Genomic DNA, 20,106 nt, shown 5'->3' with positions numbered 1-20,106 from the left:
TCTACTAAATAATAAATATTTCATTTTAAATATATATTTGTATGACAATTTAACCACTTAACGACCACGTGCTCGCATTGTACTGTGGATAGGCAGCCGCTGTACGTTGCTGCCTACTTTCGGGTTTAGGGCATGTGCATGCGTGCCCCACAGCTGCCTCCCGCTGTGATTGTACACAGCGGGAGCCTGTACCAGCTGGAGCCTGTACCAGCTGTATATCAATAACCTTAAGCTGCACAGGTTTTTGCTCCAAACATTATATATGGTTTTTAGCAGAGAAAATTGCGCACGCTCGTGGAATGGAACCAAACTTTGGTACTCAAAACTCTCCATAGGCAACACTTTACATTTTTTTACAGGTTACCTGTTTAGAGTTACAGAGGAATTATTGCTCTCGCTCTAATGTTCACAGCGATGCCTCACATATGTAGTTTGAATGCCGTTTACCTACGTGGGCACAATGTACGTATGCGTTCGGTTCTGCATGCAAACTCGCAGGGAGGGGGCGCTTTAAAAAAATTAATAAATTATTGTTTATTTTTATTTTTTTTCAATTTTTGAGTTTTACACTTTCCCTTTAAAAAAAAAAAATTTGATCACTTTTATTCCTATTACAAGGAATCCCTTACATCCCTTGTAATAGGAATAGTGTGTGACAGGTCCTCTTTGTGGAGAGATGTGGGCTCAATCTCTCACATCTCTCCTCCAGGCTGAAAAGCATGAGATAAAAAAAAAACAGGACGATCTCGGAGTATATGGCAGTATTTACAACTGCCAGGCTGGGTGTGATGTCATAAAATCACGCCCGGGCCGCCGAAAGTCATAGAGATGCCCGGGGACCATCTGTACCCTGGGCATCTCTATGGTCAACTTCCGGTGCCAGTGCAGTACTTCATTACTTTTTTTTTTATTCATAAAAGTGTATTTTTTACCCAAAAAAACTGCGTTTGTAAGACCGCTGCGCAAATACGGTGTGACAGAAAGTATTGCAACGACCGCCATTTTATTCTCTAGGGCATGGGTGCTCAACCTGTGGCTCTCCAGCTGTTGCAAAACTACAATTCCCATAATGCCTCAGCCTTTGGGAGACATGCTTGTACCTGTCAGCGGCTTGCAATGCCTCATGGGAATTGTAGTTCCGCAACAGCTGGAGAGCCACAGGTTGAGCACCCATGCTCTAGGGTCTTTTTTTTTTAGAATTTTTTTTTTTTATGTTTGGGACGTTCTTAGTAATTTTCTAGCAGAAAAAAATGTTTTTAACTTGTAAACACCAAATCTCAGAAAGAGGCTCAGGGCTGAAGTGGTTAAAGAACACAACATACAGGGATATGGAAAATGATTATCAACACTGACACACATACACCTACAAGGGTTGAACTGGATGAACTATTGTCTATTCCAGTGTTTCTCAACTCCAGTCCTTAAGACACCCCAACAGGTTATATTTTCAGGCTTTCCATTATTTTGCACAGGTGATCAGTTTCACTGCCTTAGTAATTACCACAGCCGTTTCATCTGAGGGAAATCCTAAAACCATGACCTGTTGGGACGCCTTGTGGACTGGAGTTGAGAAACACTGGTCTATTTAAACTTACCTACTATCATTCCTCCCAACTTTCTGAGATGGGAATGAGGGACACCTATCAGCAAAAGTATGGAGGCATAGGACACACCCCTTGCCACGCCCCCTTAAAGGAGAATTGTACATAAAAATAAGATTGGTTAAACCCACAAGTGCTTTTTTTACCACTACTATTTCTTTATATTGGCTTTTGGAATTTACAAATGCAGCAATTTAGAAATCAGATGAAAGTTTAGTGCTGGGAAACACTTTTTGATAGATAAAAAGTGCATTTTATATACATCTGTATAGATCAGACCAAAATGAGGGACAAATGAGGAGAATGAGGGACAGAGGGACATTGGGCCAGATCCACAAAAGGGATACGACGGCATAACTGCTGTTACGCCGTCGTATCCCTGTTTCTAACTATGGGACTGATCCACAGAATCAGTTTTCCATAGTTAGGCAGAAGATCCGGCATGTGTAAGGGACTTACACTGCCGGATCTTAGGATGCAGTACCGCATCCGCCGCTGGGGGCATTTCGTGTCGAAATGCCGCCTCGGATATGCAAATTAGCACTTACGGAGATCCACAAAGCTTTTCAGCTTCGTTTTTTCTCCGTAAGTTTTAGTTTGCAAACGCAAAATTAGGGCTGCTTTTACAAGGTGTAAACTGTTTACACCTTGTAAAAACAGACCTTTCTGTCCAGCGACGCGTTTTTTTTTTTAATTTTTAATTATTTTTTTCGCGCCGTATCTTTTTTTTTTCCCGACACAACTTTATTGACCCGTCGTAATCCACAAAGTTCGGCGTAACGTAATTTCGTGCTATGCACGTCGGGAAAATGACGTCACGAGCATGCGCAGTACGGCCGGCGTGGGAGCGCGCCTAATTTAAATGGGAATCGCCCCCATGAAAATAGGAACGCCTTGCGCCGGCGGAATTTAAGTTGCACAGCTCAAAATTTCTAGGTAAGTGCTTTGTGGATCGGGCACTTAGGTAGAAATTTTAAGGCAGTGTAACTTAAATGGAAAAAATTAAGTTACGCCGGATCTTTGTGGATTACCCCCCATTGCTCCAAATCAGGGACAGTCCCTCGAAATCAGGGACAGTTGGGAGGTATGTACTATGTAACTTAACTGCTCTGTGCATAAGTATTGCGCAGAGTGAACCCAAACCTGCTATTCTCGGGCCCCCCGCTGGTGATCCCTGCTTCTCCTCTTTTGTTTCTGCTTCATAGCAAGTCACTTGCTACAGGAGCAGACGTGCCGCCTCAATCCCGAGCCAGGCTCTGTGTGTCCATAAACAGTGCAGCTCGGTCCTACCCCTTGCACTGTGATCACTGGAATTGACTTACAACAGCCAGAGCCAATGGCAGTATTAAACATTCACTTTGTTTTAGCTTAGCACATTGAGCACAATAAAATACACATTCCCCAGTAAAGTATTTGCTAAAATTCTTATCCCAGCTAATTTCTGTGTTGCTGGAAAAGGAAAGGATAAAAAGTGAAAAATGCAATTTCCAGTAAATCTGCTTAGAGAATGGGGGAAGAGGAGCAGGCAGGAACAGGGGGAGTGCCTTGTCATCCTATGCTACAGGGCTAGCTGTTTATATTGATACACACAGTGTAGGGAGACAATTCTAGTCCCTACATACAAGGGTGGTTCCATAGGCTTTAAGTTGGAAAAGGGGCAAGGCCACAGATTTATTTAATTTTCCAACATACAACATGTAAACACTTTAAACCAGTGCCAGTCACAGTTGTCCTGTGAGCACGCTTTAACATTAACAAGTCAAATTTCAAAGGGGCCTGTCTTTACCATAAGTGCTGGACAGACAGCCTAATTCCAATTTCCCATCAAGGAAATTACAGCAACTTTAAATGATTGCACAGTAAAATAAATGCTGCTAAAGCTGTGACAGACCATCCAAAAAAAGGGGACGGATGGTGGGCAGTTCTAGCCACGTTCTCTTAAAAAAAAAGGTCCATAATTCCCTGGAGGCAGTCCTTTTACTGAGGTTCTGCCCAAGCCCATCAGGGTTTTAAGGGTTAAATCATAAAGGGAGCAGGCATCTTAATACAACCTCACCGCCTGTCAAATACCCTCTGAAAAACAATCCACCATGGATCATTCTTCAGAGGGCTACCACTGGTGTAAAGGACCCCTTAATGTTGTTTATTGGATGGCGTAACTTTAGAAAAAACTGTGTCTATGGATTGCAGCTTTGTCTACAGAAATCATCAGGGACAGCTGATGACTACAGCACATAAGGGCACACCGCTGTTCCCTTATGTGCTGTAGTCTGTAGACACCGCTGTTCCCTTATGTGCTGTAGTCTGTAGACACCGCTGTTCCCTTATGTGCTGTAGTCTGTAGACACTGCTGTTTCCTTATGTGCTGTAGTCTGTAGACACCGCTGTTCCCTTATGTGCTGTAGTCTGTAGACACCGCTGTTCCCTTATGTGCTGTAGTCTGTAGACACCGCTGTTCCCTTATGTGCTGTAGTCTGTAGACACTGCTGTTTCCTTATGTGCTGTAGTCTGTAGACACTGCTGTTCCCTTATATGCTGTAGTCTGTAGACACTGCTGTACCCTTATATGCTGTAGTCTGTAGACACTGCTGTACCTAGAGACCTTCATTGGCAGCAACTTGTAATGGAAACCACCAGTTTTCACACAAGAATGAATGTAAAAGGTCTAGAATAAACATGATTGTATGATCATACAGCCTCATAATATCACCACACTGGTTTTATCAAAAACCTAAAAGGGAGATATTTAGCTTCTCAGATAAAAACCTGTCTCATTATATAAGAGAGATGGACTGTACATTGATAGCTGTGGACAGTTTCAGCATCATAATTGAGGAATTAATTATGTAGTACCCGTAAAGTAGAATCTGAGCGCTGCGGCTGAATTGTAAACATCTTTGAAGCATCTTGTTTTTTTCCCTGAAGGGAGGATTGTTGGGGATTCCTAACCGCTCTCTGTTCCCGTTTTGTATGTCTTCGCTTCCCCTGGAGGAAACAGGACGGGTTGTTGCCATGACAACTCAGAAGTTTAGACGCATAAGCCAGAACTTACAGAAGAACCATGATGGACATTGTCAAATATTTTAGTTAGCATTCCAGAGTAGTTTATTTGTGATGTAAATCACTGGTAGCCCACAGGGTTCATAAATGTCCCTCTCTTCAATCACAGGGAGAATCTGAGATAAGGATAGGCACATTGGCAGAGCTGGCATTTGTCAGGTGGGCTGAACCCTGTGAGCCACTTGGCCACTATTAGACCTGTAAGGAAAGCAGTGATGTTTAGGCCTCATGCTCTGAACATTTGGCCATCTCTCCTAGACTCCTTTCCTCCTGGCAGCAGTGTTTTGGCAGAAAAAAAGCTTTATAAAACGCGCATACTGGCCCGGATTCAGGTAGAATTGCCCCTTATTTGCGGAGGCGCAGGGCAGCGTTTTTGCCCTGCGCCCCCGCAAATTTACTGAGCTACCCGCGATTCACGGAGCAGTAGCTCCGTAAATTGTGTGTGCGCTGTGTAAACTTGCCCTGCTTAAGGGCGCCTAATGTAAATGATCCCGTAGGGGGCGGGAATCATTTAAATTTTTGCGCGCTCCCGCGCCGAGCGGCAAATGATGTCGCAAGGACGTCATTTGCTTCAAAGTGAACGTGAATGGCGCTGGTTACACAGCGCACACGCAATTTACGGAGCTACTGCTCCGTGAATCGCGGGTAGCGCAGTAAATTTGCGGGGGGGGAGGCAAAAAATCACTTACGCAAATTACGTAAAAATCGAACGTCGCGACGCGGGAACGACGGGTATACTTTAGCATTGGCTGCCCCTGCTATTAGAAGGGGCAGCCTTACGCTAAACACGCCGTACGGAAACGACGTAAATTGCGTACGCAGGGCTCGCGCAACATTGTGAATCGGTGTTAGTATGCAATTTGCATACTATACACTGAGCACAATTGGAGCGCCCCCTAGCGGCCATCGCAAGAATGCAGCCTAAGATATGCGTGGCATAAGAGCCTTATGCCACGCAGATTTTAGGCTGCAGTCGGCGTTACGATGTTCCTGAATCAGGAGCATTCGTAACGCCGGGGCAAGTAAGCAATTGCGCTGTGTAACCTATGGTTACACAGGCGCAATTGCTTCTTGAATCCGGGCCATTGTGTTTAGGCATGTAAAGTGCTTGGGCATTAGTTAATTTAATTGGCTATAATAATAATAATTTATTTTGGCCATTGAAATCAATTAATGCTCAAGTGCTAAATGTGCTTTTAGACTTGTTTAAACACGCCAAGCAGTTTTTCTGACAAAAAACTGCTGCTCCTGGACACACTGGCAGTGTGTATTTAACTACTTCCCATACGGCCGAGTGGGCGCTCTGTCCTTCTGAATGTCCCAACACATGTCCCCACATAGTAAAAACACCTGTCCCCCACATATGTAACTGTAAAATCACATGTCCCAATGATACTGTATGTCCGTAATCACCTGCGCGCACATCTGTACATGATCATTTGCGTACATATGTCCGTGATCACACAAACCAATTATTATACACTTAATGGGATTTTTTTTTATCAAAAACATGTAGCAGAATCAATTTGGCTTACATTTTTGACAAAATTTGATTTTATTTGATTTCTTTTAAAATAGAAAAAAGAAAATATTGTTTTTTTGTTTTTTTTCTAAATTTCCACTCTTTGTTTGCTTATATCGCAAAAAATAAAAAACGGAGTCGTGAATAAATACCACCAAAAGAAAGCTCTATTTGTGCAAACAAAAGTGTGAGAGCGCTGAAAGCTGAAAATTGTTCTGGGAAGGAAGGTGGCGAAAGTGCCCAGTATTTAGGTGGTTAATGCTTCTAAATGCCTGTATGTGCAGGCAGAAAAAATCCCACTAGATACCCCTAAAAACAGCAGCATTAAAAACATCCAGTGTGCATGAGGGTTAAGTGAGAATAAGACTGCTTTCACACCTGAGCAGAGTGACTTTCAAACATATTTTTGTGAGCATTTTTGTGCACGTATATGAGCATTTTAGCAGCATTTTTCAAGTGCTTTACATGTGTATTCAACCTTTTTAGTTTTTTTTTTTTTTTGGCCAATAAAAAGCACTAGGAGGAGAAGATCAGTCCCAAGGACCCAGAATTTCTGGTACCTTCAGCATGTATTTTCTGTACATGCTGAAAATGTTCTGAATTTGCCTGAAAAGTTCAAAGCAATTCAGCCACCACATCTAAGGCTGCATTCACACCTGAGCGACAAAACGCCCGACGCCGGACGCTTCTGCCGCTAAAGGGGAGAATTCCCATTGCTGTCTATGGAGATGGTTCACATCTCATAGACGCCGAACGCCTGACGCCTGAAAAAAAGTCCCGGACCCTTTTTTTCAGGCGACAGTGGCGTTTTCCCATTGACAGCAATGGGAAGACTTTAAAAAAAAAAAAAATATGAAAGTTTCATAATCGCGGCAAAATACGCCGCTACCGCCGAACGCGCCTGTCGCTCAGGTATGAATGGACTCTAAGGACTTGCCAGTCAGCTAGGATAGAAGCTAGGACACACTGCATGCTTCAAAGATTTTTACAAATGCAGCCGCAGCACTCAGATTCTGCTTTACGGGTACAACATAATTACTGTATTTATTGGCGTATAACGCTAATTTTTTTACCCTAAAAATAGAGGGTAAACTGTGCATGTGTGTTATACGTAGGGGGGTGTAGAAAGTTTTTTTTCTGAAACTTCCCTCTTAAAGTTAGGGTGCATGTTATACGCCGATAAATACGGTAATTTCCCAATTATGATACTGAAACTGTTAACAGTCCACCTCTCTTGAAATATCATATATTTTTGTTTTGGGGTTTAGATACTCTTTTAACACCTAGTTATTTATTTTTTCCTGTAGTTGGAAATAGTTTCTCCTAGCTCCTAGGCCTCATGCACATGGTAGCTGGATTCAGGTAGATTGCCGCAACTTTAAGGTGGCGTAGCGTATCGTATTTACGCTACGCCGCCTTAAGTCAGAGAGGCAAGTACTGTATTCACAAAGTACTTGCCTCCTAACTTACGGCGGCGTAGCGTAAATGTGGCTGGCGTAAACGTGCCTAATTCAAATTAGGCTGAGGGGGGCGCGTTTTATGTTAATGGGGGGTGACCTGACGTGATTGACCTTTTTTTTTACGAACGGCGCATGCGCCGTCCTTGTACATATCCCAGTGTGCATTGCGCCAAAGTACGCCGCAAGGACGTATTGGTTTCGACGTGGACGTAAAATACGTCCAGCCCTATTCACGGACGACTTACACAAACGACGTAAAATTTTCAAATTTAGACGCGGGAACGACGGCCATACTTAACATTGGCTACGCCACCTAGGGGGCATCTTTATCTTTAGGCGGCGTATCTCTTACGGAAACGGCGTATCTTTACTGCGACGGGTGCACGAACGTTCGTGAATAGGCGTATCTAGTCATTTACATATTCTACGCCGAACTCAATGGAAGCGCCACCTAGCGGCCAGCCTAAATATTGCACCCTAAGATACGACGGCGCAGGCTGTCGTATCTTAGCTAGGTTTAAGTGTATCTCAGTTTGAGAATACCCTTAAACTTAGTATGGTGCAGATTCCGAGTTAGGTCGGCGTATCTACTGATACGCCGGCCTAACTCTTTCTGAATCCACCTATGGATGTTTTTTGACGTTTTTACAGCAGCTGTTTTTGGCAGTAGACGTTTTTTTGTACAGTCATTAAACTCTCCATCATGTTATCTTATGTGTTCATGCACACATAGGCTGTTATCAGCAGTTTTGGGTAGTGGCGTTTTTGAGCAGTAAAAAATAAATAAATAAACTAGTGGGTTCTGAGAGACGTTTTTCAGCTGTAAAACGCTCTAACACTGATAAACGTTGATAAACGCTCACAAATGTTGCTCACCAGCGTTTTTTAACGTTTTTGATCCATAAAAAAAAAATGCGAAAGAACGTTAACGCGGAAAAACGCTAATAAACGCTAAAAAACGCTATTGCAAAAACGTTGAGTAAAGTTGAAAACTCACTGCAAAGCTACTGCCGTTTTTATAACGTTATTTTAACGTCCAGTATGCACAAGGCCTTAAAGCGAAACTAAACCCTCCTATCCTTTACAGCCAAAGAAGCGGCCATCTTAGCCTCTGTTTGATCAACAGATGCTGAGGTTTCGCATGTGATCAATTATAACACCAGCCATTTGATGGCTTGCCATTTTGGTTGGGAGCACAAACAAATATCATAGATATCATTCAAGGCAGGCCTTGAATGCAACTGTTTTGGGAAACAGTTAAATCTGGATGATCCACTTGCTTGTGAGCAGGGGTGAGTTTGTGCAATGATCATATAGATTCCCATACCATGGAAACGGGACTTGTAAAAATTACACAAAGCCCATTTTTCAGTGCTGTTCACCCAAACCAAACTGTGCAGGTCTGCTCCTTAGCACATCTCATACGATTGTGTCACAATACAAATGTCACTGTACAAATATAAACTTAGCCTATCTTAAAATTTAGCTTTAGTGTGAAACTCTGCATTCACTTTCATTCACAATTTTTTTTTTGCCCGGGGAGTAATTGGTTACCCCCCACAAGGCTGATGCTGGAATTCATCATGAAAGCAGAACATCTGGTAATACAGGCTGATTTATTTGACAGGCCTGGATGTCTGCTTGGATTCCTGGCCAGTGTAAGTACTAGTATGTAAAGCAATCAACAGAGGTCAGTGTAGAATTTTTGGCAGTGTAAAAAGGTCAGTAGGATGTAGTGTAGGATGTTTGGCAGTGTACAGAGGTCAGTTGGATGTAGGACAGTGAACAGAGGTCAATGTAGGATGTAGGGCAGTGTACAGAGGTCAGTAGGATGTAGGGCAGTGTACAGAGGTCAGTAGGATATAGGGCAGTGTACAGAGGTCAGTGTAGGATGTTTGGCAGTGTACAGAGGTCAGTAGGATGTAGGGCAGTATACAGAGGTCAGTGCAGGATGTTTGGAAGTGTACAGAGGTTTGTAGGCTGTAGGGCAGTGTACAGAGGTCAGTAGGATGTGGGGCAGTGTCCAGAGGTCAGTAGGATATGGGGCAGTGTCTAGAGGTCAGTAGGATGTAGGGCAGTGTGCAGAGGTCGGTAGGATGTAGGGCAGTGTCCAGAGGTCAGTAGGATGTGGGGCAGTGTCCAGAGGTCAGTAGGATATGTGGCAGTGTCCTAAAGTCAGTAGTATGTAGGGCAGTGTCCAGAGGTCAGTAGGATGTTGGGCAGTGTCCAGAGGTCAGTAGGATGTTGGGCAGTGTCCAGAAGTCAGTAGGATGTAGGGCAGTGTCCAGAGGTCTGTAGGATGTAGGGCAGTGTCTTTCCCTGCCCCGTAGCTGCAGGTATGCAATGGGTGGGGGCTGTCTCTACAGGCAGAGATTGGTAGAGCTTAAACCTGCGCGCTCTGAAGCTGTCGGAGAAAAACAGCGTCGGCAACCTAGGAATCTTTTGGCGATCCACCATGCCATTCTAAATGACTGCCTTGTGGTATCATTATGGTAAAATGTACCGCAACACATAGGACTGAAGATGCCCAAAGGTTAACTATACTTTTAAATAATTTAATCCTAATGACCCCACTCGCCTTCAGTGGGTATTGCGGTCGAAGAGCCTACACCATATTAGAGGGTGCTCATGCAGAGAAGCCTCCCAGCAGGCTTACAAGTATACAGCTTTTGTATTCAGGCTTATGACGAACTCTGACACATCACACCAGGAGCGTCCAACCCTTTGACTTTTTTGGGCCATATTGGAAGAAGAGGAATTGTCTTGGGCCACACATACAATAAATTAACAATAAGTAGAGCTGATGAGCAGTTCCTCCTGCGGCTCAGCGGGTAGGTGCAGCTGCCGGGCCCGGTCACTATAACGACAGTGTCGCTGGCGGCTGCACCTATTCACGACTCTCTGCACAGTCAGCTATTACCTGCAGTGATTGCTCCTGGACTCTGACAAATTGTTCCAGCAGTGATCACCAAAGGTAATTGCTTCCTGTGTTGAGAGCCGCAAATAGGTGCAGCTGCCAACGAACTGTCATAGTGAACAGGGTCATTAGCCACACCTACTCGCTAAGAGCCGCAGGAGGAACCGCTGCTACAGTTCCTCAATGTAGGCTGCCATGGCTGCTATGTTTACACGGCATCCCCAGTGTCCCTACATATGGGCATGGGCCGGGCTTGTCTGTCGGCCACCGTGGCTACTGTGGCATTGGAAAAGGGTACCGCTCCAAGCCCTGCGACGTATGCTGTGCTCCCGCTCTGTAGTACTGACAGGTGCAGACTCTGCGCTGATCCGTGGAAAAAATAAATTTTCCTGGACTGCCGCACTCTGATAGGCGATTTATTGAAACAAAATGAACAAAGGATAAAATCCAAATCTGTATAACATCCAAAAAATCATGCAACACTGCAATCAATGGTAAAAAGTGGACATAGGGGACAAAAAAGCTAACATGTTTCACATCATGGATAGATGGCATTGTCGGTGTCCCTCCAGATGGATCCCGGCCACATGCTAAACTCTCTGCAAGCCTTGGGTTTCACACCCCTGCTTTACACCCTGACATTGCATTTCTCTGCTACCCAGCACCCATATCACTGTATTCCTCTGGCTCAGAACCTCCCTGTCATTCAGCACCCATACCACTGCAACCTTGATGCTGAACTCCAACACTGTAGACACTGCAACTTTGTGACACACAGCACCCGGGACACTGCATTTATCAGCCATCTGGCTACTCTGCCACTGCATATTCCACCACTGCCCCCCTTGTCACATATGCAGGAGCATGCAGAGGAAGAGAGGCTGAGTCTGGGCTGTCTGCTCACTTCCTCTTCCCTCTGGACTAGCATTGAGATAGGTCAATACATATACTAAAAATGAGACCTATTGTCTTTGATGACAAAATATTTTCTACAGACAAAGGCAGGACGTCTGAGGTTAAATTATGAGCTTGCAAAGGAAGCCTGGCAAAATATGGCGCTATTGCCCTTAACAACCAGATAGGTTCTTTCCCCCTTTGTCTTAGAAACATGGCACTCATATTGATGGCAACGGACCATGTGTTTACTCTGCTTACTCAAATTTTTTTTAATATGAAGTAATCTTTTGTGTTTTGTGCTTCTACTCTGCATGCTGCATTTAGGCAATATTTTCACCATGTGTAACCCTAATCCCTTTTTTTTTTTTAAGATGTGTGTTGCTTGCCTTGTTTTCACTGTAGATTATTAAATGTGTATACAGTATGTTCAGCCATTCAGTCGTTTTTAGCTTTGTCCCACACAGATGTAAATTGTCTCCTGCAGCTCAGCCAGTATCCCCACCTACGGGAGGAGATGGAACGGATCGTCACTACATACATTAGGGAGCGAGAGGGGAGGACAAAAGACCAGGTGGGTAGCCGGAAAAAGGTGTATTTGAACCCTGCATCTATTTTTCGGTATGTTTTAGGGGAATTATAATTTGAACTTCACTTCTTTCATTTTGTTTCATTCATACGATTTATGTCAAGTCTTTATATTACAAATAAACATTTAGTACAGGGTGCTTCCATTACATTCAGTTTGCAATGCCTGGGAACTTGTTGACAGGCTTTTTAAAACTGAACAACAGTGGTCCTGCCCTTTTAAAAATGGGAGGAGGCGTGTCTCTCCAATATGACTTACTTTGCAGCGTGTTTAACCAGTTCCCGACCCCCGCATGTACATATACGTCCACAATATGGCACGTACAGGCACATGGGCGTACATGTACGTCCTTGCCTATTAGCGGGTGGGGGGTCCGATCGGGACCCCCCGCTACATGCGGAGGTCGGGTCCGCTCGGGGAGCGATCCGGGACCACGGCGCGGCTATTTGTTTATAGCCGCTCCGTCGCGATCGCTCCCCGGAGCTGAAGAACGGGGAGAGCCGTGTGTAAACACGGCTTCCCCGTGTTTCACTGTGTCGGCGCATCGATCGCGTCATTCCCTTTATAGGGAAGACACGATCGATGACATCATTCCTACAGCCACACCCCCCTACAGTTGTAAACACATACTAGGTGCACCCTAACTCCTACAGCGCCACCTGTGGTTAACTCCCAAACTGCAACTGTCATTTTCACAATAAAGAATGCAATTTAAATGCATTTTTTGCTGTGAAAATGACAATGGTCCCAAAAATGTGTCAAAATTGTCCGAAGTGTCCGCCATAATGTCGCAGTCACGAAAAAAATTGCTGATCGCCGCCATTAGTAGTAAAAAAATTTTTTTTATAAAAATGCAATAAAACTATCCCCTATTTTGTAAACGCTATAAATTTTGCGCAAACCAATCGATAAACGCTTATTGCGATTTTTTTTACTAAAAATAGGTAGAAGAATACGTATCGGCCTAAACTGAGGAAAAAAAATGTTTTTATATATGTTTTTGGGGGATATTTATTACAGCAAAAAGTAAAAAATATTGCATTTTTTTCAAAATTGTCGCTCTATTTTTGTTTATAGCGCAAAAACTAAAAACCGCAGATGTGATCAAATACCACCAAAAGAAAGCTCTATTTGTGGGGGGAAAAAGGACGCCAATTTTGTTTGGGAGCCACGTCGCACGACCGCGCAATTGTCTGTTAAAGCGACGCAGTCCCGAACTGTAAAAACACCTTGGGTCTTTAGGCTGCATATTGGTCCGGGGCTTAACTGGTTAATCTAATCTCTCTGCTATTTAGAACCTTTTTACTTCATGAATAGTAAATCAGCTTCCAAAAGCTGATGCTTTTAGTCAGCTATACGTACATGGTAAATATACTGTAAAATCTTAAAGTAGAAGTTTAGGCTGTACAACACCCCACTATATAAGCGCTTCTCCCCAACTGCTCCCCAAAAATCGCAATTTAAATACCGTTTTTCTGTGTGATCACATGACTGCAAAGCCCTGGCTTCTCTGTGCAACGTGCAAGGTCAACAACGGGGCTAAATTCCATACATACAGTTGTGCTCATAAGTTTACATACCCTGGCAGGATGAGCACAACTGTATCTGCAATGTTCATTGCTGTAGGCATTGTTGGAGGGTTGGGAGACTACTCCCAGCAGATGGAGCTTTGCGGTCAAGTGACCACTTAAATAACTGTGTGAAAAAAAGTATTTAAATTGTGAACTATGTTAAATTGTATGCAGTGCAATGGGGAGCAGTTAAATAGAAGCTTTTAAAAGCTGGGGTTTTGTATTTTATACTAATACTTCAAACTCAAAGTGGTTGTAAAGCCTTAAGGTTTTCACCTTCATGCATTCGAAAAAAAAAACCCAGTGGTGATTAAATACCACCAAAAGAAAGCTCTATTTGTGTGAAAAAAATATTGGCCTGGGCAGGAAGGGGGTAAAAGTGCCCAGTAAGCAAGTGGTTAATTTGTATGTGGGTTATAGTGTCTCTTCCAAAGAAAACTCAAACTATATGTATATTTTTCTTTTTGCTGCACCATGTACTGTACAATGTATTAAGCGTATTGTCTTTTGTTCTTACAGGTTATGCTGCTGATTGACATAGAACTTTCTTACATGAACACTAACCATGAAGATTTCATTGGCTTTGCTAAGTAAGAGGCTATTGTTCCAACAACAAATACAACAATATATTAGTCATATTATGAAATCTCATCCTCATGGCAGGGATATATTTTATTATTTACGAACTAATGCTAAATAAAAAGTGTATGCAAACCCAAAATCTATTTTTATAATGTTTTGCATCATGCCTCATCAAGTCCATCTATTTCACCCAATAGAAGAAAAAAAAAAAAAAAACCTCCATATATACAATCCTATACCCACAGTTGATCCAGAAGCTCCTAAGGTGTAAGTTTTTACCTTTTCAAAGAAAAAATTCCCTCCCCATCTCCCGGGCCCTTTTGTGGGTGATGAGTTGTCAGTGCCCACGCAGCCGGTGCAGCGGTCCGGGGGTTTTGAAATACTTGCTGTTCTTCCCCTTCTTTCTGCAGGGCTTCTGAGACAGATCTGAGAGATTCTGATTGGTCAGTACTAGCACAGAGTATTGCTCGGTCTGTCCTGAAAGCGCTGCAGAAAGAAGAGAGAAAAGAGTGGGGATTATAAACCCCTGGACAGCTATACTAGCTGCATGGGCAATGTCAGCTCATCACCCATGGAGGTAAGTTCAACAGGGACTGGCTGGGGGTGGGGGAGTCTTGTGGTGATTGTGTATAGAGTTCATTATATTTTTCATTCTTTCTGAAAAGGTGAACTAACCCTTCTAAGCCAGTTATTTTTTTAGGGGGGGGGGGGGGGGGGGGGTCTGTTGCAATGTTTCTAACCTGGAAATCTTGCCAGTAGTAGCAGTTATTGTTTCAGGCTGACTATACCAAGCCTCTGCAATAGTGTTCTCAGTCTGCCATGTGCACTCCTTCAGCTGGCTGATGGGCAGGATATCCTACAACATCATAGTCTAAAGGCCCGTACACACGATCGTATTTTCCATCGGGACTTGTGTGATGACAGGCTGTTGTCGGAAAATCAGACCGTTTGTAGTTTGTACACGCCATTGGACAATTGTTGTCGGATTTTAAGCCAACAAATGTTGGATAGCATGGTTTAAAATTTTCTGACAACAAATGTGTGGTGTTGGATTATCCGATCGTGTGTACACAAGTACTTCGGAAAAAAATTCCAATGTACAAACACACATGCTCAGAAGCAGTGCTAACCATAACACAACATTAGCAGAAGTTGCCCAAAGGGTGGCACTAAAGAGCTGAAAAAACTAATTGTTTTGTGTTTGTTGGCCGACAATTCTTTGCCGTTTGTATGCAAGACAAGTTTCTGTCCAACGCCCTTCGGACAAAAGTCCTACGCTTTGTCTGCGGAAAATCCGATTGTGTGTACCAGGCTTTAGACTGAATGAAGGAGTGCATAATGATAGGCAGACAGCATTGCTGCTAATTGCAAGACAGTGGTTTAGGATTATTAGCCACACACAGGAAGTGCTATTACTGGCAAGATCTCCAGGTAAGAAACTTTGCAATAGGTTTGCAAAATTATATATGTGCTTAACCCCTTACTTCCGCCACTCCTGGGCCTTTACCAGAATCTAAAAGCCATAAGATGTGGGTGGGCTTCCCAATCATGTGACCACTGTAATTGACTATTACATCAGTCACATGATCGGAAGCTCCCGGATCCCTTAAACAATGACATTGTAGTCACTGCTGAGAGCATGCAGAGCGCACACTCAGCACAGAAAGCTGTTCTCCATGGACATATAGTTGCAGCAGCTCAGCATTAAAGCCCACCTGCCCAGCCCTGGCATATATGCATACAGCCAGTGAGTACAGGTTAGGGATACTGTATACAGTGAGACATGATACCAATAATACTGAAAAAAAATATTGATTTTGGGTAGACATACACTTTAAATATTTGTTCCTCCCAGCCAACAGGATTCTTCTACTTTCAGCAAATGGTTTTGTTTTGTTGTCCTAAACATAATGAAGAAAATATATAAACAATATATATTTCCTTAAGATGCCCTTAAAACAATGGTAAAAACATGGGATGGAAAAACTGTAGCGCTGAACACACATGGGCGATTTTGGCCTTGTGATCCTATAAAAGTCCTGCTGCAAACAGTTGCGTGGTGAGCATTTGCTGCCGTTTTTTTTAACTGATTTTAGTGAGAGGAATTGATTAATCACAGCTTGTAGTGCAATGAAACAATTTCTACAGTTACATTTTTTTTGTTTAAGAGACAGAAATGACGGCTTTGACAGCTTTTTTTTTTTTAAATACTTTTTCAGACAAAAACTTTTTTTAGAAAAAAAAGTTTGCTCACCTTTCTTTTTCTTTGTTGGTATTAGGGCTATAGGTAGGTTGTGGGCTGCATTGTACTGTTATTTATATATAAAATACAGATTTACCTTATAAACTATATTTGTCCTTTTGCTTTGGGTATTTTCTGAAAAATCGCTTTCAATCGTATATAATCGGGTAAACATGATATCATATAGTCAGTTACTTAACATTCGCTCATGTGACAAGAAAATGTGCTCTTTATTATAGTGCACAGCAAAGGAGCAGCCAAACGAACAAGAAGAAAGCATCTGGAAACCAGGTGGGTATGGCATATACATCCCTATATGGATAAACAAAACATACAGCTGATACAGATAATATCGCTTTATGTCATTTTTTATGTCCTGATATTTATCTCCTCAAAATGTTCTCTTCATATACAATAAAATTGCATGAGTAGAGTATATATTTTAAAAATCATAGAAAGGCTTCGCATCGGAAAAAAAAAAATCATCATTCTTTTCTTTTTAGGCCTCTTGCACACTGCAGCTTAAAGAAAACTCAGTAAGCTAAAATGTAGCCTATTGTTTACATTATGCCTGGCTATTCCTCAGTATAAAAAAAAAAAAAAAAGGAAAATCTGCGTATTTTGTGCCAGTGCACGCAAATATGCACATATGTGTACAAATACGTGCATATGAGCATAAATATTAATGCATTTTACCTAGAAAGGTATTGTGCACACAAACACCTGAAATGATGTCCAAAAAAGCAGAAGCTCAAACATCAGTACCGTGTGCAAGAGGCCTTAATCATTTTAACTCAGCTAAAAGTAGCATTGCCTGCTTCCCTCATTATAAACTTCATATAGACTCACTTATGTTACCAGCCAGAAGCTAGCACAATTCTGTGGAGTGATAAACCAACAAAAGGCTTTTGCAGACACTAAAATAATGGGGCACCTGCCTCAGGCTTACCAACAGACAACCCCCCCCCCCCCCCCCCCCCAGCCTGCTGCCCTCACGGTTATCATCCCATATCCCATTAAGACCATCTCAAACTCCTTCTATGCAGTTATTGTAAAGTAGGAGAGTATGAGAGGAAGACTCAGGCCTCGTACACACGACAGAGATTCTCGGCAGAATTCGCCGAGAAACTCGGTCAAAACCCGGATTCTGCCGAGAATCTCTGTCGTCTGTACAGTTTTGGCTCGATGGAGCCGCCGAGGAACTCGACGAGAAAATAGAGAATATGTTCTCTATTTTCTCGTTGTCCTCGTTCTTCTATGGGAGAAGCCGGCCCGCCGAGCTCCTCGGCGGCTTCATCCCAAAACTCGACGAGGAACTCGACGTGCCAAGCACGTCGAGTTCCTCTGTCGTGTGTACGGGGCCTCATGCATCAACAATAAATCCAGCTGCTATAACCATAATTAGTGCAGCGGGTCCCTTCATTTGAAGCACTGCCTAGCTATGTCATACACAGGAAGAGTGTGAGAGGAGGGGGTCCCACTGCACTGATCATAGCAAAAATAGACTAATTTCGGAAGGGAAGGGGGGTGTCTGTTGTTAAAAAATATGGGGTTCATTGCTTTTCTGATTGGCCCAAAGAGGTCAAATAGCTGTAATCGCAGCTTGCTAGCTTTTAAAAAACTGCATATATTTTTTATATTAAAATTGTTCTTGCTACATATTTGTCAGCATTCTGTAATGCAACCCCATGCCTTAAAGCAGGGATATGCAATTAGCGAAACTCCAGCTGTTGCAGAACTGAAAGTCCCATGAGGCATAGCAAGACTCTGACAGCCACAAGCATGACACCCAGAGGCAGCGGCATGATGGGACTTGTAGTTTTGCAACAGCTGGAGGTCCGCTAATTGCATATCCCTGCCTTAAAGGATAACTGTACTGTGCTTAATGCTATCTTAAGGTTTCCCAGCCCTCCCACAGCTTTATAACTCACCAGTCCATGATTCTGCCAAATGCAGACTGTGCAGCAGTCACCCCTCGCAGGTCGCACAGTGTGGATCTGACAGGAGAATGGACATGTGTGTATATATCTTTGGGGAGATGTGTGAAGAATTGAAATTCAATAACAGTATGAAAATGGAGTTGTTTAAATACACCTATGTGTGTCTTACTGTTCCCCTTGATCACTGGATCCTGGGATGGTCTTGGAAGTTCCGTACAATTTTGTAATGATATTGTTGTTTAGCATTAAAGGGGTTGTAAAGGTTCATTTTTTGTTTTCTAAATAGGTTCCTTTAAGCTAGTGCATTGTTGGTTCACTTACCTTTTCCTTTGATTTCCCTTCTAAAAAAATTTTTTCTTTGTTTTCTTTCTCTGAATTTCTCACTTCCTGTTCCTCCTCAGTAAGCTGTTCTGGCTGACTTACCCCCATCCAGAACGGCTCGGATGATGGGGGGAAAGCTTACTGAGGAGAAACAGGAAGTGAGAAATTCAGACAAAGAAAAAAAACATTTAGCAGGAAATTGAAGCAAAAGGTAAGTGAACCAACAATGCACTAGCTTAAAGGAACCTATTTAGAAAATAAAAAACAAACCTTCACAGCCTCTTTAAAGGCCAACTCCAGGCAACACTTTATTCCTATTTTTATATCCTACAAAAAAGTGGGAAATTCGGCTCACTTTTTGTGCCATGACGCCAGGACAGATATAGAGAGGTATGGGAGGGGGTTCACTGGGAAAGAAAAACACATACAGCAATAAATATCCAGTGGAGATATTAGCCTTACCTAGCTCTACCAAGGGTTATTTTTTGGGGGGTTGGTTATCCTCATTAGTGTGATTTTCTCTCAGTTTGTGGAAAATTCCCCCCCTTTATCTGTAGTGTTTGTGGTCCAGAAAGTGGTGAGAAATCTCAGTGGGGACCCAGACAGCAAGAACAACGTAAAAATCCACAAGAAAACATTCCCCTGAAACAGATGTCCATTCCACAAAGATTGTATGAAAAAATTATAAATAACATTTATTAGAAGTTCCTTGACACTATTGAAATGTACAACATCCCACCGATTTAACTTAAAGATTACAACCATACAACCACTCCCCAAAAAAGGAAGAGTATCTATACCCCAGTTCCTTTATAAAGTTACCATCCATCAAGAAACTCAAACAGCTCTGGATGACACCAACTTGGGTCAGTAAAGCATATACATAATGATGGCAATTAAAGAGTGGCACATGCTGTAAAGTAAGAAAACAGAGTAGACCCGCTCTGTTTTCTATGTCGTACCCACACCAACCATGGCATAGAGTGCAGGAGAGCTTCAGCCACTTGCTCTGTTTCCCTTTGAGAAAATTGAAAGGCATATAAGCTGTCTACCAGATTACCGAGAGAGGGTTCGCTTTCTGTACCAGATTTAATCTGACGGGGATCTGCAGCAGTTTTTTGTATTGAAAGCTGCCAAGCATTTTGTTACTTAGGCAGAGAACCTGAACTATTTTCTACTTCACCATGGGCCGTGGGGTCTGTCCACTTTGTTAATGTGGCACATGCCACTTATGTCAGTTTCCTGCACCATTATGTTGCGTGGAAAACTTTGGTAATTCCCACCAATGTATGTATTATAATTCACCAAATAAACATACTGTATATGCAACTAATAGTCCGATGGAGCGTACAAACGGTTGGAATTTCGGACAAAACCCTGCCATCACACAATTGTTGTCGGAAAATC

The 20,106-nt window shown here is 42.8% G+C and overlaps 1 protein-coding gene across 17 annotated transcripts in view; it reads left to right on the top strand.

Moving 5' to 3' along the window:
* Positions 1–20,106, top strand: part of DNM1 (dynamin 1) — a 226,670-nt gene that overhangs the window by 124,465 nt on the left and 82,099 nt on the right. For all 17 annotated transcript variants that reach the window (XM_040324788.1, XM_040324782.1, XM_040324796.1 and 14 more), the window contains exons 12-14: positions 11,942–12,028; positions 14,134–14,204; positions 16,678–16,729. In XM_040324788.1, coding sequence (XP_040180722.1) covers positions 11,942–12,028; positions 14,134–14,204; positions 16,678–16,729 — 210 coding nt within the window. The remainder of the gene's footprint in view (positions 1–11,941; positions 12,029–14,133; positions 14,205–16,677; positions 16,730–20,106) is intronic.

The sequence above is a fragment of the Rana temporaria genome, chromosome 9, assembly GCF_905171775.1.
Source record: "Rana temporaria chromosome 9, aRanTem1.1, whole genome shotgun sequence".
NCBI lineage: Eukaryota > Metazoa > Chordata > Amphibia > Anura > Ranidae > Rana > Rana temporaria.
Note: the sequence above shows the minus strand (reverse complement) of the source record. Positions and strands in the feature narration are given on the sequence as shown.